This window comes from Pituophis catenifer, unplaced genomic scaffold, assembly GCF_029215685.1.
Source record: "Pituophis catenifer annectens isolate HBS135680 unplaced genomic scaffold, rPitCat1.0.hap2 SCAF_4, whole genome shotgun sequence".
NCBI lineage: Eukaryota > Metazoa > Chordata > Lepidosauria > Squamata > Colubridae > Pituophis > Pituophis catenifer.
Genome location: NW_027256884.1, coordinates 69,809,224 through 69,833,314, shown reverse-complemented (window position 1 = coordinate 69,833,314; position 24,091 = coordinate 69,809,224). Strand labels below are relative to the sequence as shown.

Here is a 24,091-nt window from a genome sequence, read left to right as displayed (position 1 = left end):
CAAAGTCTGTCAGTGTTTTATGTAAAAACAAATTTCATATCAAGCCACTACATGTCTATAACAGTTTTGTCATTGGGTTCAAAAATGTTTGCCTATCAACCAAAACTGAAGAAAAGCATTCTGTTTCTTTCCTCAACCAGAGTGAGATTTATGTTCAGAAATATCCCCAAACTCTTCTTTATAGAATGGTGCAATTCCATTCAGTTTAGGCAGATCTACCACCTTTCTGGATTATGGTTCCTCATAATAAACACCATTTCATCTGAATTCAGTTCCAAGTTTTTTAGGGTGAGGATTAGCCAATTAATAACTGCAGAAAGGAATTCAGGGGAATTCCATTATTGTCAATATACTGGTAACACCCAGGTTCAAATCTCCTGATCATTTCCTACATATAAAAAGCACTGGAGACAGAATGAAACCCTGAAAGGCACTGTATAATAATAATTTCCATTTTGAGGGTACCTGTTCTGGAGGCCATACAATCAGGCAATAGAAACAGAAGATTACAAAAGCATTCTTCCTGTTCCCAAATCTCTCAAGCAATCCAGAAAGATAGCATGGTTGATAGTATTGAAAGCTGCCAAGAGGTAAAAAATAACAGTGGAGTCACACTCTCTCTATTAATCCCCAAATGTCATCCATCGGACCAGCCAATAACATGGTCCATCCTTAACCTACTTTGAAATAAATCAAGATAATCTGTTTCCTTGAAACTATCAGCAGTTGAAAAATTCCCATTCTTTCTTTCGAATAACTTTTATTAAAGACATTAGTTACACTACTAAATGCAAATACAAATTAAATTAAAAGAAACCACCTTATCCAAACATGTTAGTTAAAGACTGGCCTATAATTATAATAGAAAGTATGAATGACCATGGGGGACAAGAGAAAGAAATGTGGTCTAAGGAACAAATAGACAAGAGGGTAGAGCTCGCAGTTGCTTAATATTCAGAGAAAACAACCCACCCGAACTGATCAGATAGTTAACATTTTCAGTGAAAGGTTTGGAAAATTCTGTTAATGTAAAGCAGATTTAGTTCATCTAATCGTGTTTCCTTTTGGGATTACTGACAATAATTACCTATCCTTGAGAAAGAATCATCGCTTAGGAATGAATTGTTTCAAATATTAGATGTTGATGAAGTAAACATTAAATTTGTATTTTATTATATATCTAATAATATGTTTATATCAGCAGTCTTCAAAACAGACAGGAGCACCAGCAGCTTATCCTTTGACATCCCCTCCCACATCCTATCACAACACTGTTACTCCTTCACCTTCAATGATGCTTACCCAGTCACCAGGTAAAATGGTTTTTTGGGTTGGCTGGACTGGTGTAATCACAGCTTTGTTAATTAAATCACAGGATCAGTGAACAAAGAAATTGTAGTTACTAAAAATGCTTTAGCTGTTTGTTCTACATAATGTAGCTTATTAGACAGAGTTATGATCATCCTGTCACAGCTTTTGGCAATAGTATGAATGACTTTTTCCCTTCTTACAGTCTTTAGTTAATGAAAAATGCCATTTTCTGTGCTTATATAAATTATTATCTCTTCACATATTTGTATCCTCAAAGTTTAAAAGGAGTATTTATAAAAAACAATTGCTTGTTATTTGTATATTATATTTAGGAACTTTACATGCTGCAAATTCTCCGAGTGGAGCATTAAGAGCACCATCACCAGCATCATTTGGCCCAACTACTTCTCCTTCATCACTTGGAATCACAATGGGACAAAATGCAAACTTTGCCAGCCCCCATGGTAAGTCCATTATCTCTTTGAATAGATATTGATCGAAAGTTGATACTTCAAATGTCATCAAATGAACTACATTATTCTTTGTTGGCTGGATTTCAGATCTTGAAAATATACCAATGTATTCTCCATCATACTTGCCCAGGTTTCCCTGAGTAAAAAAAGGTTTTACCCAACTATAAACATAATCAAGGTGGACATTCTAGAAGAAGTAGACTTTTCAAGGAGTTAGTTTCCAAATCTATTGATTCAATATGTGTCCCTATCAAACTATAGAACACTTAAATCAAGATTATATTGCTTGGAACATGTTGCATGTGAATACATTTGAAAGGAGAACTACCCCTTCCTCCTATACTATACTAAGTTCAATTTGTCGGACTTTTTAAATGTTATCTACAAAATCTTGTTGTTTTTTCCAGTCAACAAAGAGAAGATTGAAAATATCTGCTTATTTTCATTTGTATGCAGTTTATTGTTACAGCCAACATCTGTGACTACTACAGGTAGTCCTCGACTTACAACAGTTCAGTTAGTGACCGTTCAAAGTTACAAGAGCACTGAAAAAAGGGACTTATGACTGTTTTTCACACTTATGACCATTGCAGCATCCCCAAGATCACATGATCAAAATTCAGATGCTTGTCAACTGACTCATATTTATGATGGTTGCAGTATCCTGGCATCCTATAATCCACTTTTGTGACCTTCTGACAGGCAATGGGGAAGTCAGATTCGCTTAATAACCATGTTCCTAACTTTAATAACTGCAGTGATTCATTTAACAACAGTGGCAAGAAAAGTCGTAAAATGGGGCAAATTCACTTAACAAATGTTTCACTTAGCAACAGAAATTTTGGGCTCAATTGTGGTCGTAAGTCGAGTTTCAGATTTCCAAGTGATGAAACCCATTCAAAAAAGAAATATGCAAAGTCCATCTTCCAAAACAAATTTCTTTTATTTAGATAGGCATCAGATTGGCAAAGACTGTTGTAATTCTGGATCTGACACAAACCGGAATTACACCACATAATATTGAAAATTAGAAACATCCCACAAAAGTCACATTCCCCAATAAAAGCAAAATCAACATTGCCCAATGTCATCAAACTCCCCCTCCAGCTCTCAGCAAAGACAGCCTCCGTTCCCACGGGAAAGATCACCTAGCCAAAACAATGCTCACTATCTATTCCCTCCTCCCTCCTTAAGAATGTGGTGAGCCCGAAAACCCCCCCTTACAAAACAGAGAGAGAAAGAAAAGGAATAAACGAGTATAACATAAAGCTAACTAAAATGGGTACACATATGTCAATTTTGGGTTCGACATCGAGGACTATCTATATACAATTCTAACCCTGTAGCTTGCCTGAAAGAGATCATAAAACACATTTTGATGTTTACATGTTCAGGTAACCTAATTAAAAATAAAAGCAATGTTATTGTGATTTATAATAATAAATTGTGAAAAATTAGGAGGAGACTGGTAGCACCTTTTCTAACTAACACATTTAATTAAAAGGCATAAGTTTTTATGAGCTGCAGCTCACTTCATCAGATACAGATATATTACATCAGCTGCAAGTCACAAAAGCTTCTGCCTTTTAATCAAATGTGTTAATCAGTTAGAAAAGGTTCTACCAGACTCCTCCAGATTTTCTGTCAACATAGACGAATGTGGCTCTCCATTTGCCATGTTAAATTGCAGGAAACTGAAATAGATGTAGTGAAATGAGTACATAGTTATATGTTATGTTGGAACAGTGATGTAATGTCCAAACAATTCAAACAATTGTTTGTTTTCATTAAGATCAGACAACAACCCTGGATGACATTTTTCCCCCAAAAGTTTTGTTTCCTGAAAAACCTTTGTGATTATGGTAGACCCCTTCAAACTGAACACAAATATAATTTTAAAATGACTGCATCACATAGGAATCCCGAGAAACATGAAATTAGCTTTTAATAACTATAATGTAGTAATTACATAATATTTCCAACATGCTTCATTGGTTCAACAGGGCTGAAAGTGTTCTGCTGCTGATTTTTGTTTGTACTTGGTGTCTGATGCATCTCACTGCAGTGTCCAACAGTAGTCAGCCTGTGTTGATGGATTATAGTTTCCCTGATACCATTTTTCCATTGTGCCACCAATCTGGTGAAATCTTTCACCAGGTTGGTCATTTACTCCATTTAGATTTTGAGGAAAGAAGTCAAAATGTGAATGCAGAAAATGAATCTTCAGTGACATATTGCACTTCATGGTCTTGTATGCTGTAAAATGTTCAATCAGCTGAACTTAGTTTGATGGTCTCTAGTTGCCAAGAAAATTCTAAACAACATACTTGAACGTTTTCCAGGTGATTTTTTCTGACCCCACTAACAGTTCTTTGAACCGCTTGTCATTGATGATATATCTTATTTGTAGACCAACAAAATTGCCTTCCTTATTTTATTTATTTATTTATTTATTTGTTTGTTTCCATTTCTATACCGCCCTTCTCCAAATAGGACTCAGGGCGGTGAACAGCCAAAGTAAAAAACAGAACATACAAAATTTAAAAAACAGTTTAAAATAATTAAATATTTTGGCCGTAAATTAAAACAATCCAATTTAAAATCAATTTAAAATTTAACTCAAGCCAGCCCAGCTAGTTGAAATAAATAGGTTTTCAGGGCCCGACGAAAAATCGGAGGTCTGTTATTGTACGTATCTCTGGGGGGAGGTTGTTCCAGAGGGTGAGCGCCGCCACAGAGAAGGCTCTCCCCCTGGGGGTCGCCAGCCGACATTGTCTGGCGGATGGCACCCTGAGGAGGCCCACTCTGTGCAAGCGTACTGGCCGGTGGGAGGCTATTGGTGGCAGAAGGCGGTCTCGTAAGTACCCCGGCCCTAAGCCATGGAGCGCTTTAAAGTTGGTCACCAACACCTTGAAGCGCACCCGGAAGACCACCGGGAGCCAGTGCAGCTCGCGCAGGAGAGGTGTCACATGGGAGCGCCTCGTCGCCCCCATAATCCCCCACGCGGCCGCGTTCTGGACCAGCTGGAGCCTCCGGGTGCACCCCAGGGGGAGCCCCATGTAGAGAGCGTTGCAGTAGTCCAGGCGGGAAGTGACGAGTGCCTGAGTGACTGTGCGTAGGGAGTCCCAATCTAGAAAGGGGCGTAACTGGCGTATCAGGCGAACCTGATAAAAAGCCCCCCTGGCCACGGCCGTCAAATGATCTTCTAAAGACAGCCGTGCATCCAGGAGGACGCCCAAGTTACGAGCCCTCTCCGTGGGGGCGAGTGATTCGCCCCCAATAGCCAGCGATGGCATCAGCTGGCTATATCGGGACGCCGGAAGCTACAGCCACTCGGTCTTGGAGGGGTTGAGTCGGAGCCTGTTTCACCCCATCCAGGCCCGCCTTCCTTAATCTTAGCATCAATTATTCTTGGAAACATCTGTCTCAAATAACAAAAACCTTCACTTTCCTTGATTGTTGCTTTCATAAAATTTTTCATCTGAGTTTGAGTTCATGTGAACCAGAAGCAAAAATAACTTTGCTGGGTCAACAAGTGGTTCATGTGCCATGTTTTTCTGTCCTGGAACCAAATTCTTTTGGAGTGGCCATTTCTTTTTCATGTAATGTGCCTCTCATGTATGGCTGTCCCATTTGCATATGTAACAGCGGTACTTGGTATATCTGAAATGCATTCCAAGCAGCAGAGCCACTACTTTTAGATCTCCCCAAATATTCCAATTGTTCTTGGTGTACTAGATGTGCTTCAACAACAGTTCCATGTTTTTGTAAGTTTCTTTCATGTCTACAGCATAGCCAACAGGTATTGTTATTGTGTTGGAAGCACCCAGAGGCTTCTTGGATGAAAGGATTAGCTGGTTACATTGTCGTTGCCCAGGGGACACCCAGTTGGGTGCTCTTTTTATATCTCCATTAATGAGCCCACTGAAGTGGTACCTATTTACTCACATTTGCATGCTTTTGAACTACTAGGTCAGCTGGAGCCTAGAGCAAATGATAAGAGCTCACTCCGTTACACAGCAGCATTCAGGTCTCGAACATGGGCTTACAGATTGTCACTCTTAAGGGGTACATTGCCATTGTGTAAAAACAGAAGATTTCTATAAAATAAGTTAGATTACAGTATATTTTTGTGATTAATAGGCAAAAATCTATAACATATACCAATAATGTTCAGGAAGCAAAACCTTTGTTGTCCAGTGTAACTTGTAGCTTATTTTTCTCCTGGCTTGTTTCAGTAAACCATAGTTTAAACAAACCTAAATTCCTAATTCTTATGTCATGTGTGATAAATTGTAGTTAATTGAAGTAAGTGGGTACTTCCAATTTCTTCCTCTTGATTATAGTAGAGTGAAAGCAGGCACCGCAGGAGGTTTTATTCTATTTTGGTACCCAGGTTCAGGTAGACTATGGCTGTACCATTCTGATATTCTTGTAGTTTCTCAATTCTTTTACCATACATATCAAGATGTTGGAATTTTCACAGGCACAATAGACCCTAGTTCACCATACACAATGATGTCACCCAGTCAACGTGCCGGGAATTGGCCAGGTTCACCTCAGGTTTCTGGTCCCTCTGCAGCAACACGTATGCCTGGAATGTCACCAGCCAATCCTTCCTTACATTCTCCAATACCAGATGCATCTCATTCACCACGAGCAGGAACAAGTAAGTATGAACAATAGCTGGTTGCAGAAACAGCTATCTGTTGCATTAAAAGAAGTAACAAGTCAATCCTACTTAGTATTTCTTTTACAATCCACATCAATTCCCTTGCTGATGTCCATAGCAATAGAATTAATAAAAGGCTGGTGGGACTTTATTTATTGACTTGTTAGCCAATTCCAAATAACTAGCCTAGTACATTCATCAGTCTTCCTATTGAAATATAAGTTCCAAGGTATGTGTTTCTCATGATGTACCCATCTCTCACTTCCAATGGGCAGAAGCATGCTGTTACAATAATTTTCATTTCCTTTGATAAACATTGATTCATTGCAGTAGACTATATAATTCCCAAAGCTTTTCTATTTCATTTTCCCTGAAATTTCTCTGTCCATTTTCCCATCTTCAAGTAAAGATTCTATCAAATTACACTATCTATTTGCTCTAGATTTTTGCCATTTTTATATAGCCTGTATTTTGTTATTCAATTTTCTCTGTCAAATACAATTATCTTGGACTTTTATACAGTAATTTTCAGATCCATGTTTGAGCCATATTTTTGTTGTTGCATTGTGCAGGCCTAACATTTGCTGGAATGATTCAGCCAGTGATGTCATTCATCTGCTTATAAAATACACATGCCAACTACAGTATTTTTCGGAGCATAAGATGCACTCCCCCCCCAAAGAGGGTGAAAATTTGGGTGCGTCTTATACACCGAATGTAGTCCCACCCACTCGCCAGCCCCCACCCTTTTGGAGGCTGCAAATGAAGCCTCCCAAATAGAGACCCTCTCAAACAGTCTCCAAAAGGTCCGTTTGAGAGGCTGCTTTTGCAAAGAGAAGCTCCTTTGCAAACAGAGCTTTTGGAGGCTGCAAATGCAGCCTATCAAATGGAGAGCCTCTCAAGCAGAATTTTTTTTTTCTTATTTTCCTCCCCCCAAAATAATGTATGTCTTATACTCTGGAGCGAATTATACTCCGAAAAATATGGTATATCTCCAATTAACTTCTAACATCACCAATTTTCTATAAATATATTAGGCATATTAAGGAAACATCACACAAGCTTATTTTTTTTTAGTGTGGAATCATTTGCTAAACATTCCATCTATTCTAACTCAGGTTTTATTTCCATCGTATTATTAAATTAGCACATTCAGCAGCCAGTCTTGAATTACATATTAATGCAAAATATTTAATAATCCATACCCATTCACATTATCATACACTTTCTGTAAATCAAAAAATATACAATGAACTTCCATTATCACATTTGTATATTTTTCAGTAATTTGCTAAAGAACATAAATTTAATATGCACACTCCCTGCCTTATATAAAGCTTTACTCCTTTTCCCAAGTTTTGTTCATTATCACCTCTCGTCCTTTGAATTAAAATTTTTGCCAAGTACATTCCCAGGCATTGTTAACAAATTAATTTCTTTTTTTAGTTTTTGCATTCACTCTTGCTATCTTTCCCATTATAATAGAAAACAGTAACATCCTTCCAGTTGTTAGGTGTAGATGCAATCTTTGAATATATATGATATAATTTGCACTTATTTACGTCAATTTAGAAATTGCCCAACTCTAAACTGACTCTGGCTGGCTTACAATATATTAAGCAATTAAACATAATATGAAACAAAACAAAGGAATTGCTTACTTAATATAAATATATATACAAAAACACATCCAACAAGAGGCTTCATCCATTCTAACCCACAGCCTGGGAGAACAGTCAGATTTTTAGGGCCTTATGAAATGCCAACAGAGTGGGATCTACATGAATTTCAGAAGGGATCTCATATCAGACAGCAGGTGCTGCAACAGCAAAAGCACATTTACTGGGTCTAGATAGATGGCATTGTTTAATCAAAGGAAGCTGATAGCATTCACCAGATTTGTAGAAACTATGAGAGATAGGCGATTTTGAAATAACCTGGCCTTAGGCCATGTCGACTATATAGATGATGACTATATAGTCATCTTTGATTTGAATCTGGAAACATACTGACAACCAGTGCAGCTCATGAAATAGAGGGATCATGTGGACATAGCAAGGTATGCATACAACTACATAGTCACTCCATTGGTAAATCACACCCTGGTTTACTTCTCTGTGTTCTTGCAGCCTATCATTTTTCAATATTGAATAAATAGCATTTGTCCTATTTCTGTTTGCTTTTGCCATTACATTACTGTTTAACTCCCCCCACCTCCATCCCCAGGCTATTCTCTGAAACTAAATTTTCATATATTTCTTACTGTATTATTTAATATTAAAAAAGGCATTATTTTTTTCCTTCAACATAGCACTACGAATCACTATAAAATGAAGTGAAGGAATGCTGAAAGGGTTTTTTTTAAAAAAAGGAACCTTTCCCTTACATCATTTTCATCCCAAACTGCATCATTTGGGATGTCTTAAAAACAGTCCTCAAATATTTGAGAAGTTTGATTCGTTACAAACTTCCATGTTCTTCAGCTAAATAATTTAGATCACCTCATAAAAGCCAGAGCTTTTGTTATACGGTAATTAAGAAGCTGTTTGGGTATCCAATGGCAGGTGAGATCATTGATAGGATAGAAAGCATTGCTGCTTGATCAACATGTGTAATAGCACATTCACAATGGGGAAGGCCATTGTGTGTTAAGGATCCAAAATATTTTATTCACAAATGATTCTGTGCATGGAAGAGCTGTTGGCGGGAGGAGGGGGGGGGCTGTATACTTGATTTAAAACATTTTGAATGTTTTGGTCCATGCTTGGAACAGAACATTGGTGCAGTTTTCCTGTAGGTTTTGAGGGGCAGGGAGCAGGGAAAGTCCCAAGTTAACTGGGGCTAAGAGAAGGAAAGGCAGTGGGAAATTGGAAGAGAGGTAGGCTGCTGGTTTATTCTGCCACCCAAGCCTCAGAATAGTGGTGGCGGTTGAGGTGAGGCTATTAAGGGACCAAAAGGGCTGGGAAGGTGGAGCGTGCCTTTGCACTCCTGGCAAAGACAGGAGAGGAGAAAAAGTTTCCCTAGTTGCCCCATCCAGATTTTTTTTTTAACTGGAAACCTAAGAAAAGCAAGAGTATTCTGGGTTTTAGTTCTGACAAATGTGTATGATCCAAACCAATTCAGCAGAACTTCTGGAACCCAGTGGTTTGTTCAGAGTTCAAAACAAAACATTTCCCCAAATTTGTGTACCTGCCTATGTTACGGAAATGCAATGTTTAAATAACAGCAGGGCTAAAATGCAGCCTTGTTTTACTCCCTTGGGTGTTGGAGTGACATTAGATAAAGGAATACTTTTAACACGTGGAATAGTTAAATGAAGTCATTAGATAAGGAGTAAGACAGCATTGTCAATGATAATCCTCAGATTTTTTTCATAAGTTATCTCATAAATATGAAATCAAAGGTGGGTTTTCATTAAAAGCAACCTACAATGCTCTCTCCACCTTAGCTATATATTTCTTAAGTATATGTTGTAAAAGAAAACATTGGTAATTGCCATAGCCGATTGGCTTGCACTGTGCTATTTTCCTGGTAATTTGTTTTCAGTTCAATTCAGTCAGTTTTCAGTTTAGATAACTTAAATAAATTTTGTTACTGACACTAAATAAATTCCTAGCAATAATTATTTAGTTGGATTGTAAGAGCAACAATACTAAACCCTGGTGGTAATTCTTTGTTTTGTTTTTCCTTGTTTATTTTATTGTTCTATTATTTTACTTTCGCTTTGTTTAAATTTCCTTTTTATTTGTTTGTTTTTTTATGGTTGTGAGCTGCCTAAAGTAGCTCCATAGCTAGATAGGTGGCAAATAATAATAATAATAATAATAATAATAATAATAATAATAGTAGTAGTAGTAGTAGTAGTAGTAGTAGTAGTAGTAGTAGTTGTTGTTGTTGTTGTTGTTGTTGTTGTTGTTGTTTTGTCCCGATTGTAATTGGAGCCCTCGGAGCAATACCCAAAGGGCTACCCCGCTATTTAGAAATTCTAAATTTGCCTGACTTGAACATTTTGACTCTACAAAAAACCACCTTACTCGGAACAGCTTACATCCTCCGACGATACCTTAACAGTTCCTAGGTCCTTGGTTAGGACTCGAGCTGCTGAGCTATTAACCAGCCTCAAAGGCTGTGAATCTCACTAAAGATTAACCAATAAATAATAATAATAGATTGGATACTTAGGATGCTATTTGTGACACATTTTTAAGATGTTCAGTTGACTGAGTTTCAAATAATAATAATAATAATAATAATAATAATAATAATAATAATAATAATAATAATAATAATAATAGACGCCAGAGTCAAAGAAAAAGAACTGGGGAAAAAAATCACGAAATATTGTGATCTGGTCATCAAAAGTACACGACTATGGATGAAACATGTAACAGTGATACCCATTGTCATCGGGGCACTTGGTACCATGTCCAAGAATTTTACAAAATACATCAATAAATTGCAGCTTCCTGCAATAACACAGTGGAACTGTAAAAAACTGCGCTACTTGGAACATCATACATCTTAAGAAGGTATTTGGTCGATACCTAGGATGCTGGCAGCAACCAGTATCAACCATCAGTGCCAGTCAATAATATTTGTCATACATTTTTAAATGTTCAGTTGACTGAGTTTCATGTTTAATGAAATAATAATAATAATGATAATAATAATAATAATAATAATAATAATAATAATAATAATAATAATAGCAGCAGCAGCTCTGCATTTGGAGTTTTCTCAAACTTAACAGAGCAATCAATTTGATTTTTTTCTGATGGATAATAAACTGCCAGTTTGGAAGTGAATTAAGAGTGAATTTAGAAGGCTCAAAGGATCAAGGGACAGCAACAAAATATAACAAGTGTGCAATTTCCAAACACCTAGAAACAAATAATGTATACAAATCTACAAAGGTTGTGTGTTCATGTTTATACTTTTGGAAGCTAGAAAAATGCTAAGCAGTTTAGAATTTCAGAAATACTTATTTACTTAGGTGTGTGACTTCACAATCACCAGGAGTCAATCCAGCAGTATTGACTCCCGGTGATTGCCTAAACAAGTCCCTACTGCTTTCTTGGCAAAATTTCAGAATTGGTTTGACATTGCCCACTTTGGCTAAGAGAATCACTGGCCCAAGGCAGGGGTGAAATCTAAAATTTTTTGCAACCGGTTCTGTGGGCGTGGCTTAATTAGTGGGTGTGGCTTGGTAAAGTGACTGGCAGGACGTGGCTTGTTGGTCAGGTGGGCGTGGCCAAGTCATTGTCATTTCTTTGCCCTTTTTTAACCTACAAAACACAACACAAAACAACACAACTGGCTCAACCACAATATAAAAGCAGCTGTGCTAGACCCAAAATGGCCCCTGCAACAAGCAGGAACCTCACACAGCCACAAAAAGCCCAAAAAAACAACTTTCACACTTTACACACACACAACACAACTGGCTCACCCACAAGGTAAAAGCAGCTGTGCTAGACCCAAAATGGCCCCTGCAACAAGCAGGAACCTCACACAGCCACAAAAAGTCCAAAAAACCAACTTTCACACTTTACACACACAAAATTCCACATACAGCTTTGTGAGATTTTGTGTGTTTGTGTAGTTAGAGTGAAACACTACAGAAACACACAAAATCTCAGAAAGCTGCACAAATATTATTTTATTTTATTTTATTTTTATTTTTATATAAAAGCAGCTAAATTTAAAACTTCCTAAACTTTAAATGGCTAGGTCTAAAAAAAAGAACAACTAAAATAACCCCAATTAACTATATTTTTTAAAGCTCCCAAAGGGGGAAAAAAAATAGAACAGGGGTCTCCAATCTTGGCAACTTTAAGACTTGTAGACTTCAACTCCCAGAATTCCTCAGCCAGCTTTGCTGGGAGTTGAAGTCCACAACTCTCTGCCTGCTTGATTGCAGGCAGGGAGATTCAGTTGCTTGCTGATGCAATGGATGCAAGGCGTTGCGACCAGCAGCTAAGGTAAGCAAGCTGAGGGGGGGAGGAGGAGGGATTTTTGCTACCGATTAGCAGGCAACAGCTGGGATCATCAGAGCTTGGCTGGTCAGAGCCATTTAAAATGAAAAAAAAGGCTCTGATGATCACGCGGCTCAGCTGGGCATGAGGGGCAGGGATTTTTGCTACCAGTTCTCCGAACTGTCCGCTGCCATCGCTATCTACTCGCCCGAGCCATCCGAACCGGGAGCATTTCACCCCTGGCCCAAGGTCACCAAACTGGCTTTGTGTCTAATGTGACACTAGAACTTATAGTTCCACAGTTTCTAATCATTACACCAAACTGGCGCTACTCACTTAATTACTTAGTTACTGGATTTATCTTCCACCATAGTCAACAAGCTCTCAGTAGGTACTGAGTGATATACAACAGTGATAATAAAAATATCCATTTAAAATAACATAAATAGCAACAATAAGTAAATGAAATAATATAATAAATGGTGTGATTTTTTAAAAAATCAAGAAAATGCTCATACAGAAATAGTATTTGATTGTACATTTACATTCTGTTCAGCCTCCAAAGTTTAAAATTTGTTGATAAGGTTTTCATCATTTCGGTTATATACAAAATAATATCAGGCTGTTAGAAATATGAATTTTTTAAATTGTTATTGTAATAATAATTACACAGTCATCCAGATTTTTATTATGTCTGGGATCAAACTGAAGAAGAATTGCTGGTGTTATAGGACCCGAGGAAAAATCTTGTTGAAATTCACCAAGTAGTGTGAGTCTGCAATTCCTCTATCTAAGGGCAGGAAGAGTAAGATCTTTGTTTTTACTAGGTTCTCAAGCAGTGCCAACCAATATGCCTCCACCGCGTAAACTACCTCACCGTTCCTGGGCTGCATCCATACCAACAATTCTCACTCACAGTGCCTTGAATGTTTTATTGCTGCCCTCACCAACCCCTGGACTCATGCCAGGACTTGCGGGAAGTTATCTTTGTTCACCACTTGAACGTTTTCTTGGATCCGTTATTATGAGGAGGCATCTCCAAAGGATTATTCAACAGGAAACGGTACCAATAGGATTAAAATTTTTAATTCCATTAAGCAGTTGCTGAAAGGCAAAGCTTCATTTTTCTCCTACCTTCAGTATGCATGGAAGTAGAAATTGTACTTTTGGAAACCATGTTTTTAATTGTTTGGAAGCATATTAAATAATACATGTTTATCCCAAATTACCATATTACCAGTCCTTTTATTAAAAAATCCCTAGGAAAGTTCCTAGGAATGCAAATTGGAAAGCATCTTGTTTAATGTTTATACAGGTAGTCCTTGATTTACATCAGTTCACTTGGTGACCATTTGAAGTTAGAACAGCACTGAAAAAAGTGACTTATGACCATTTTTCACACTTATGACCATTGCAGCATCCCCATGGTCACATGATTTACATTCAGATGCTTGGCAACTGACTCACATTACTTTCCTGGGGTGAAGTGATCCCCTTTTGCGACTCTGACAAGCAAAGTCAGTGGGGAAACCAGATTCACGTAACAATTGTATTACTAAGTTAACAACTGCAGTGATTCACTTAACAAATGTGGTAAAAAAGAAATAAAATAGGGCAAAACTCACAACAGATTTCTGACTCGGCAACATAAATTTTGGGCTCAATTCTGGTCGTAAATTGAGGACTACCTGTATTTGGAAACATTTGGTCCAAATTCTGATTCCTCCATGAACTTGTTTGTTGTCCAAGTTGTCATAAATCTGTTATAATTAGTAGCAAAATAGGAATTTTATGGAATATATATTTCATATTTGAAGAGTTGAGGAAAAATATGTGTTGCCTTGTTAAGATATCAAATAGACTATGCCCACTGCTGACTTGATGTAAAGTATTTTCTTGTGGTAAGCAGTATGCAGTTCTTCACAGCTTAAATGTTCAGATAAGTTATTTTTGTAATGCTACTGTACTGATCATTAAGCAACTTATTTATTAATTATTGACAGAAGGGAACTTGTTAAATTTCATCAGCCAATAGCAATGATGCCTTTCATTTCCATTTAAATAAAACTTTCTGTTGTTCAGACCATAATAAAGCTGGATAAGAACTTTCATTTCAATCAGATATCTTGGCTTTTTTTTAAAACAGTTGCAGCTAATCAATTCCAATGAACCTGGAGTGATCATGTTCAAAACAGATGCTCTGAAGTGCAGAGTTGCCCTTAATCCCAAAACTAACCAGACCTTGCAACTAAAAGTAGCACCTGAAACTGCAGGCCAGTGGAAGCAAGAAGAATTGCAAGTTTTGGAGAAATTTTTTGAAACCAGGGTATGTATTTGTCCCATGTTATTGTAATGCAGGGCTGTCAAATTCCCGGCCCACGGGCCAGATGTGTCATGAGCTGGACCTGCCCACGCCTGGTTTAGCAAAGAGGAAAAAAGTCCCAATATGTCATGTGATGCCGCTGTGACAACATGAGTTTGACACCCCTGTTGTAATGTAACTGAGGGCTTAATGAACAAAGTAGTTAGGGTGCTGTGATTTTTCATGGTAAGAGGTCTTTGAACTAATTTCATGGAAAGAGCAGAAGCCACTGTTCTATGATCAGGAGCAGAGAAACATTGAAAAAGATTTTAAAAACTGTATCCAACCATGGGCATCTGACCCAGCTTTTCCCAGTTTTGTGGTGTTCCTTTGAACTAAACTACAACTTTCACAATGTTACTAATTAGAGAAATTACAATTTATTCTGGAGATAAAGCCAGGGAAAACCTACCTAAGAAACATCATAAAAATACTGCATTTATTGCAGGTTGCAGGGCCACCATTCAAAGCCAATACTTTAATAGCCTTTACCAAGCTATTGGGAGCCCCTACACATATTCTTCGGGATTGTGTACACATCATGAAACTAGAGCTGGTAAGTCCATTTTGTTATCATTATTGCAAATATTTTCTCTTCTTAAATTGAAAGTGGATTATTTATCTATTTCAATGGCATGTTTTATTAAATAGTTTCCTGATCAGGCAAGCCAGCTGAAATGGAATGTACAGTTTTGTTTGACAATTCCTCCAAGTGCGCCACCAATTGCACCTCCAGGAACACCTGCGGTTGTGCTGAAATCGAAAATGTTGTTCTTTGTAAGTAAAATTGTAGGTTCTAATGCTGATAATTCTATTTGTTGTGGTCTTTAAGAACACATGTAATAAAGTTAATCCACTGCTTTACCTGAGCTTAAGTATGACTAGTATAACCTATATTAATAACATCTTTTGAAAGAAGTGTAAAACATTTTTGGAACTAGTGTAGTTACTTAGATTAAAAAAATAGTTCCTATTTAATTTGTGCTGATAGTGCTGCCTTCCCTAAACTAATACATTTATGGACAACTTCCAGAATTCCAAACAGCAGGAAAAAATCAATTAAAAGGTACCTATTTTCTTCTGAAACATACTGAAGCCTTTTAACCTCGTATATGCAGACATAGCTATTACCAGCAACTATAACAAGCCCTAACAATATTAAAATGGCACCTGCATCATGATACAAGTACAAATGATACAATTACATACAGTTGCAAGAAAAAGTATGTGAACCCTTTGGGATTACATGGAGTTTTGCATGAATTGGTCATAAAATGTGCTCTGAACTTCATCTAAGTCACAACAATAGAAAAACACAGTCTGCTTAAAATAATACTACACAAACATTAGATGTTGCCATGGTTTAATTGAACATAACATGTAAACATTCACAGTGCAGGGAGGAAAAAGTATGTGAGCCCCTAGCCTAATGACGTCTCCAAGAGCTAATTGGAGCCAGGAGTGAGCCAACCTTGACTCCAATGAGTGTGATGATATTGGATGTGTTGCTGACAGCTGTCCTGCCCTTTAAAAACACACACCTGTTTTGGGTTTACTGGTTTCAAGAAGCACTGTCTGATGTGAACCATGCCTCTCAGAAAAGAGCTCTCAGAAGACCTACGATCAAGAATTGTTGACTTGCATGAAGCTGGAAAGGGTTACAAAAGTATCTCCAAAAACCTTGATGTTCATGTGTCCACGCTAAGACAGACTGTCTACAAATGGAGAAAGTTTAGCACTGTTGCTACTCTCCCTAGGCGTAGTCGTCCTGTAAAAATGACTGCAAGAGCACAGCGCAGAATGCTTCATGAGGTAAAGAAGAATCCTAGAGTGTCAGCTAAAGACCTACAGAAATCTCTGGCACATGCTAACATTTTTGTTGACATATCTACAAAAAGGAAAACATTAAACAAGAATGGAGTACATGGGAGGACACCACGGAGGAAGCCATTGCTGTCCAAAAAAAATATTGCAGCACGTTTGAAGTTTGCAAAAGAGCACCTGGATGTTCCACAGCACTACTGGCAAAATATACTGTGGACAGATGAAACCAAAATTGAGTTGTTTGGGAAGAACACACAACACTGTGGAGAAAAAAAGGCACAGCACACCAACATCAAAACCTCATCCCCACTGTAAAACATGGCGGAGGGAGCATCATGGTTTGGGACTGCTTTGCTGCCTCAGGGCCTGGACGGATTGTTGTCATTGATGGGAAAATGAATTCCAGAGTTTATCAAGACATTTTGCAGGAAAACGTACGACCATCTGTCCGCCAACTGAAGCTCCGCAGAGGATGGGTGATGCAACAGGACAATGACCCAAAGCATACAAGTAATTCAACAAAAAATGGCTTCAACAGCACAGAATACGCCTTCTGGAGTGGCCCAGTCAGAGTCCTGACCTCAACCCGATTGAAATGCTGTGGCATGACCTTAAGAGAGCAATTCACACCACACATCCCAAGAATATTGCTACACTGAAACAGTTTTGTGAAGAGGAGTGGTCCAAAATTACTCCAGATCGTTGTGCAGGTCTGATCTGCAACTACAGGAAACATTTGGTTGAGGTTGTTGCTGCTAAAGAAGGCTCAACCAGTTATTAAGTCCAAAGGTTCACATACTTTTTCCTCCCTGCACTTTGAATGTTTACATGTTATGTTCCATTAAACCATGGCAACATCTAATGTTTGTGTAGTATTATTTTAAGCAGACTGTGTTTTTCTATTGTTGTGACTTAGATGAAGTTCAGAGCACATTTTATGACCAATTCATGCAAACCTCCACGTAATCCCAAGGGGTTCACATACTTTTTCTTGCAACTGTATATAAATTGCATCATTTGTATGAGATTATGGTGCATGTATCATTATTTGCTCGTCTTGCTTTTCCATGAACACCTCTAGTAATTCTTTACTAGAATTATTCAGCAATTAAATATTAAATATGATCTTAAAACACTGTATAGATGCAGAATTACTATGGTAACATTGTATATATTCTGTTTGGCAGCTTCAGCTAACACAAAAATCTGCAGTTCCACAGGAAGCCATGAGCATAATCGTTCCAATCATTTATGACATGGCTTCGGGTACCACACAGCAGGCAGACATTCCCCGGCAACAGAACTCTTCAGTTGCTGCTCCCATGATGGTTAGCAATATTCTAAAGAGGTTTGCAGAACTGAATTCACCACGGCCAGGTACTGTACATGTGCAGTAGGTCAAATCATCTGCATGCTTGAGTTGCCAGAGTCTCAACAGTTACACTTTAAATATTGCACTTTATCATGACTCTTGCTTTGCCTTCATTGGTTTTATTAAAACCTGGTTTCAATTAATGCATGTACATGATAAACTGTCTGAATATACTGCTCTGTGGTGTCAGAAGGGTTGTATTATTGACATGACATGGACTGTATATTATTGACCAAGGAAGTGTAATGCACTTGATGATTCGACTTATACTACTGTGGTCATAGTTACGCTATTTTAAGCATTACCATGTGACTCGCTGTATATACTTATGTAAAATATAATACTTATTAGTCATCCTGCACTATAGGAATATATCTTCCCATTTATTGTAATTTATTTGTTATGAAGCTGGTTGCCTATCTTGTTCTCATTTGTACTCTTTCAAGGAAAGTCGGGGAGCCAGCAAGATGGACTGATTTATAAATTATTTATAAAGTAACGTATTATAGTACTAGCTTTATTTTCTGTATTTCATAACTAACATCTTGTCTTGACTGTATCTTCTCTTTTGTGCTGCCTTGTTTTTGTGAGATACTTTTGTATTCAGTTTCTCTTTTTCCCTTAATAAAAGTGTTAGAAACTTTTGAAATGCACTTTTTTTTCAACAGTTTTATTCTTGGGTTTGCAATTTCTGCCCAAGACACTATTCTCTCAGACTTGGTTTGAAATAGAAATAATTATATTGGCTTTATAGGGTAGTATGATCATACTGATGAGCAGTGATTCTAAAAGTGCACTATATACACTACAACTATATGCAAGCAGTTTATAGGATTGAGGTGGTATGGATGATGCCTCTTCAAATGCTTGCCTTTGTTTTTGGTAATACTCCATCTGAACCTCTGATCGTCATGGAGGTAAATGATTTTGGGACAGTAAGCCATATATTTCCACCAAGGTGGTTTAAGGTGAATTATCCAACATTCATGCAATAGTCGCTAGCATTTGGACTATTATGTGGGCTACCTGTAATTCATGCATGCTTCAGAGAGTAGCTTAACTGTGAGTTACTTAAGCAGTGATGCTTTTGGGAAGGGAAATGAAGTTATAGTTTGTAATTGAACAATTAATCATCTGACTCTACACTTGGGGCTTAACCAAAACTGGAAAAAAATAAAATTAGCATATATGGTTTTAAACTTGCAACATCTTTTCTCACATTGCTATAAAACATAATGGCATCAAAATAATTATTGCATGCCTTCTAAATGGAAGCTTTTGAGACAACTCCGTGGCTACTTTTTACTGCTTTGTCATTTTAAAATAGTAAGTTGAAGTCCAGTGTGCATTTAAGTAACATATATACTCTGCTAGAAATCTTCCTGTGTTATAAAGGCTTCACGGATTGTATTCCTTAAAGAGTAAACACAGCAGCACTTTCAAAAGCTGTAGGCATACAGTTTGTGGAGTTTTTGCCAGGTTAAAAATAAAAAAACATTCTGCTTGAGTTATCACTTTTGAAATTGTGGATTTTCTTTTGTCTTTGAGTCCCTTGTCAAGAAAAGTGCTGGGATTCTCCTAGAGTTTTTTTTTAATGGTTTGTTATAGTGTTGATATAATTAATATATAATTATATTTTATTAATATATCAACTGACTTCTTATTCTGATTTAAAAATAACTTTTTCATTTGAAGATTGAAAAATATTACAGAATAGTTAATGTAACTGTTAACAGCAGTGCCAGCAGTAGCTGTCCAATTGTTTTGCATTTTCTAATAGTCATCAAAAGTGTACTCCAGTATTATTAGCATGAATTGGTCATTCTTTGGCAATATAGTTTAGCATTCACATTTCCTTTAAGGAGCATAGGATAATATACATGGGAGACTAAGAAAAATATTTACAGCCAAATAGAATTTGGTTGCTAATCCACAACTAACAGTTTGGCTTTTGGCTCTTTTAAATGCATGATCTTTCCTGCATATAGAAAATCTCATTAGCTTGGATGATATTTTGCATATTATGTAGTAATTGGTATTTAAAAGATATACCTTTTATTTTCTATACCAACTGTACACTTTCTAGTAAGTTAGAACAAAGCAGTAATATAGACAATTGGAATTCTGTTTATGGTGCATAAATTGTATATTTGTTATTGTTAGATGTTTACATTTTGTATTTATCACTGCCATAATGTAATTCACTTCGCTAACTTCTTTTTCTTTCCCTTGTTCTAGGTGAGTGTACAATCTTTGCAGCTGTTCGTGATTTAATGGCTAATCTTACATTGCCCCCTGGTGGGCGCCCATAGGCTTTTTATACAAGGGTAAAAATGAGATGAAATGGAAAAACTCTGAAATAAAGCCTTTGGTTACTTAGAATGGAAGAAACATTTTCACGTGTCACAATTTTAAAAGAGCTGATACAATGGATTGGCCTACTTTCAGGGATGCACTTTCATCAGTTTTTTTCCCCCTTCGTACAGCACTCTTATAATGTTTTAAAACATTTCAGACTCATAATAAATTTATGTATCCACTTGCAAGTAAAGAGTTAATATTCTGTTTTATACTTCAAAGATTATAAAAATGCCAAATTTGTTTATTTAAATGTTTTTTTTCTGATGTCTTGGTGTAATAGTCTTTTTTAAAAGCAGAGCTGTCATTTTTTGAATATGTAAAACTATGAAAAACTTTATATTGAAACTGTATTTTAATATTACTGCTTTGAAATGTTAAAAATGGACTTGTTATAAACATGTCCGCAAAAGCAATATTTAATAAACTAGATTTTTTAAAATAAAGGGTTACTTTTAAAATGTGCATTTATATAGGAAAAAAACCTGGATGGCTGTTTTTTTCCTCAACTTTATTGGTTCTCAGACAGTACCTTGCTTTCAGCTACCTTGAGTTCTAGTAACCAGTGGGCTTTCTGTACAGCTTTTTAAATTTATGCATTAAATGACAGATGAATTTGAAACAGGTCCTTTTTAAATAGAGGGATTTATTTTGATTGAATATGAGGGGAAAAGGTGAAAATCATATTCAGTATTGCTAAACGAGAACTAAAAATATACTCCGTATTGGTTATTCTTCATCCAAGGGGAATAATAAAGAAACCTGCTTGTAATAGCATCTTAAAATGATCGTTCCATTTTGCAGCTATATTTTGTCAATTAATTTATAGTGTCCAACTGTTGGACATCTTAATGGCATGAAAATGCTGTGTATTGAATTTAGGTTTACCAGATATCTGCACAGATGAAGGGAAGGACAATTGAAAGATTGACAAATGGGAGGAGGCACACTCTTTCTTGCATCTGTTACAAAAATTATGGTGAAAAACTACAAAAGCAAAATTTATTTAGGTTTACATGTATATGGATGTTTTCCAACATCATAAAGCCTGGTTTTTGAATTGCAGGAATAGGCGAGAACGAGTTGGAGGCAAAAGCCTTCCATGATAACTGATTTAGCTGTCAACAGGATAGTAATCAAGCAATAAAAGTCAGAGAGCTGAGTTTGTTAACTTTCAGTTTCTGCTTACTAGGGAAGCTTGCCTCACCAAGAAAAGCTGCTTACAAAAAATAAACCTGTTAAGATACTCAACACGCTGGACAATATTTGTTTTTAAGGCTGCCTGCTGAATATAGGACATGAGGACTAAAAAGAGGACATATCCTCCTGTTGCTAGATGTCAGGTAACTCTAGTTGAACTCAAGAACTAAATTAAAACAGTACTGTAACTTCCCAAAAAGATGGAGGTGGACAAGATCTCTAGGTACATCAGCCTGGGTAAATGCTGGTGCAGAATGCAAAAAGAAAAGCCAGCTTTTTATTTTTATTTTTTTAGAAAAGTTTTTTATTATTATTATTTTTTAAAACATAAACATAAAATACATCTTTCAAGAACGAAGCATTGATCCGGTCATGAATAGGTACAATTGCTTACCCCTCTTTGTCAAGCTCTTACCCAAATCTCCGCCATTACATCTTTTAAAATTAACACCAAAACATGAATTTTTCCCCACAATTATATCTTAATCTAAACATTTACCATTCCATTATTTCACCAAAAATCTTAATTTCCAAATAACACAACTCAGTATTTAATTACAATTATTTACCCTAAATTCTATATGTCCATCCCATGATCCATTACATTAAATCTTTAAATCCTAATCTCTTTTAACTAACATCAATATTTCTTAAACTTATCACATATTACACACTTCATTATACACAGAATCATTTCGTTATCACAATCTTATTATCTTCATTTGTTATTCATATCAACGTAACCATCTTTTTTTTAATGCTAATCCCAATATAATCATTTTATTATTACTATCAATTCCCACTTAAGTCATATTTGTTTTTACCTTTTTATCTCTTAATCATTTTCTTTTGGCTGTTTTCCAGCATATTCATTTATTGATTGGCTGTTTCCCAGCATATTCATATTATTTTGGCTGTTTCCCAGCATATTTACCTTTGTTTTACTTTCATATCCAGTATACACCTCTCCCTCTATTATTATGGCTGTTTCCCTGCATGTTCATCTATTATTTGTCTATTTTCAGCATATTCATTAAACACATTTTTAGTTTTACTGTTAATCTCTCTGTAATCCACTATTTTATTATACCTTCCATCTAGATGTTAGTTCTGTATATTTAATCTTATTATCATTCTCAGCTTTGTTTACAATTTAACATTGAGGCTTCGTTCTTACATCAAACATCACCACATATAAATCAATAAAATTTCTTGGATTTTTCTCATATTCATATACAATCTTATTCACCTATAAGAAACTCCTTTTTATCAATACATTCCATCTTTACTACATTTTTCTATTTTAGTCACATTATTTTATTTCCCATCATTATATAAATACCTCCTTTTATAATTAATATTCATCTAAACAATACAGTTCAATTATTAATCAAACTATTTTTATATTCTTCTTTCCAGCCGTGTGCATTTTATTTCTTCATTTCCTTGTCTAGCAATTTATAATCCATGTCAAATTCAATGTTCCCAAAATTGTTTCTTCATATATCATTTTAGTTCTTTTTGTTACTTCAATTCCCTGCAAAGTGTATCAGCTTTCCTTCTTTTGTTCCTGCGCCGTTTGACTTCTTTTGTTCCTGAGCCAATTAGTCTCAATTATAAAAGTTCCATTGTATTTCCTCTTTCTTTCCACCAAAAAAGCCGTCTGCAGACAAAGGAAAACCTCCACCACCAACCTCTCATGGCTATTATCAGTAATTTCATGATTCTCCAAAACAAACGGCAAGTTATAATGTTTCTTTTTAAAATGGAAGGTGTTGCTCCACAATCCACACTTTCCCTTAGTCACGCCAGTCTCCATTTTGTTGTGATTATATAACAGTCCAATTTAGCTCTCTTCTTCTTTTGGGTTTTAAAGGTATTAAATCCCTTTTTTTTCCTTTTTTCCAAGTCCAATTCTAATTTAAAAGTTCTTTCCAGGCTTTTTAACCTGCCTCAATGTTTAATTGGTCCAATTAATTCAATACCATAATAATTTTCCTTTCGGGTCTTTTCCTTCTAAAGTCACTTTTCAAGATCTTCAAAGCCCCTCAAATCTACAGCCACTGTTTAAGGTTAGGGGTCTTAACAAATAACAGTTATTGCTCTAGCGTTGTTTCAAGTCTAGGTTGGTGTCGGTCACCCGGCTTCAGAGAGCTTCGTTCTTTTTCACTTTCTTCCTGCACATCTCTTGTTTCGGTTTGTCCCAGCTTCGTGGCAGCTGCCATGGCTGCCGCCCCCCACTGCCGACTCACAGAGAGCTCCCTCCGACCTCCAAGGAACTTGCCTGTTCCTCTTGGTCGTCGGAGGCGCCTCTCTTCCTACCCTGTCCCTGCAGGACGGTTCTGGTCCAAAGACCCATTGGCGGTTCAGCAGTCGGGTTTTTCGCGGGACTCCAGAGAGCCCACTATTTCCCTGACTGTCTTGCTACGACGTCAAACTGGAAATTGAAAAGCCAGCTTTTTATATAGAGGGTATGTGGAAGCCACATTCAGAATGGTGAAATGCTAAGCGTTTCTTTGCGTTTGGAAACATGCTTGGAGGGTT

At 36.7% G+C, this 24,091-nt stretch overlaps 1 protein-coding gene across 3 annotated transcripts in view; it reads left to right on the top strand.

Moving 5' to 3' along the window:
• MED14 (mediator complex subunit 14) overlaps positions 1 to 20,808 on the top strand; it is a 94,500-nt gene extending 73,692 nt beyond the window's left edge. The window contains exons 23-31 of one of the 3 annotated variants that reach the window (XM_070944222.1): positions 1,202 to 1,313; positions 1,644 to 1,775; positions 6,271 to 6,453; positions 13,259 to 13,494; positions 14,578 to 14,757; positions 15,242 to 15,349; positions 15,445 to 15,570; positions 17,805 to 17,994; positions 20,228 to 20,808. In XM_070944222.1, the coding sequence (XP_070800323.1) occupies positions 1,202 to 1,313; positions 1,644 to 1,775; positions 6,271 to 6,453; positions 13,259 to 13,494; positions 14,578 to 14,757; positions 15,242 to 15,349; positions 15,445 to 15,570; positions 17,805 to 17,994; positions 20,228 to 20,301 (1,341 nt within the window). In that variant the 3' untranslated portion in view covers positions 20,302 to 20,808. Of the gene's footprint in view, positions 1 to 1,201; positions 1,314 to 1,643; positions 1,776 to 6,252; positions 6,454 to 13,258; positions 13,495 to 14,577; positions 14,758 to 15,241; positions 15,350 to 15,444; positions 15,571 to 17,804; positions 17,995 to 20,227 lie in introns of all 3 variants that reach the window. The other 2 variants (XM_070944221.1, XM_070944223.1) reach the window with 2 other exon arrangements.
• Positions 20,809 to 24,091: the final 3,283 nt, after the last annotated feature.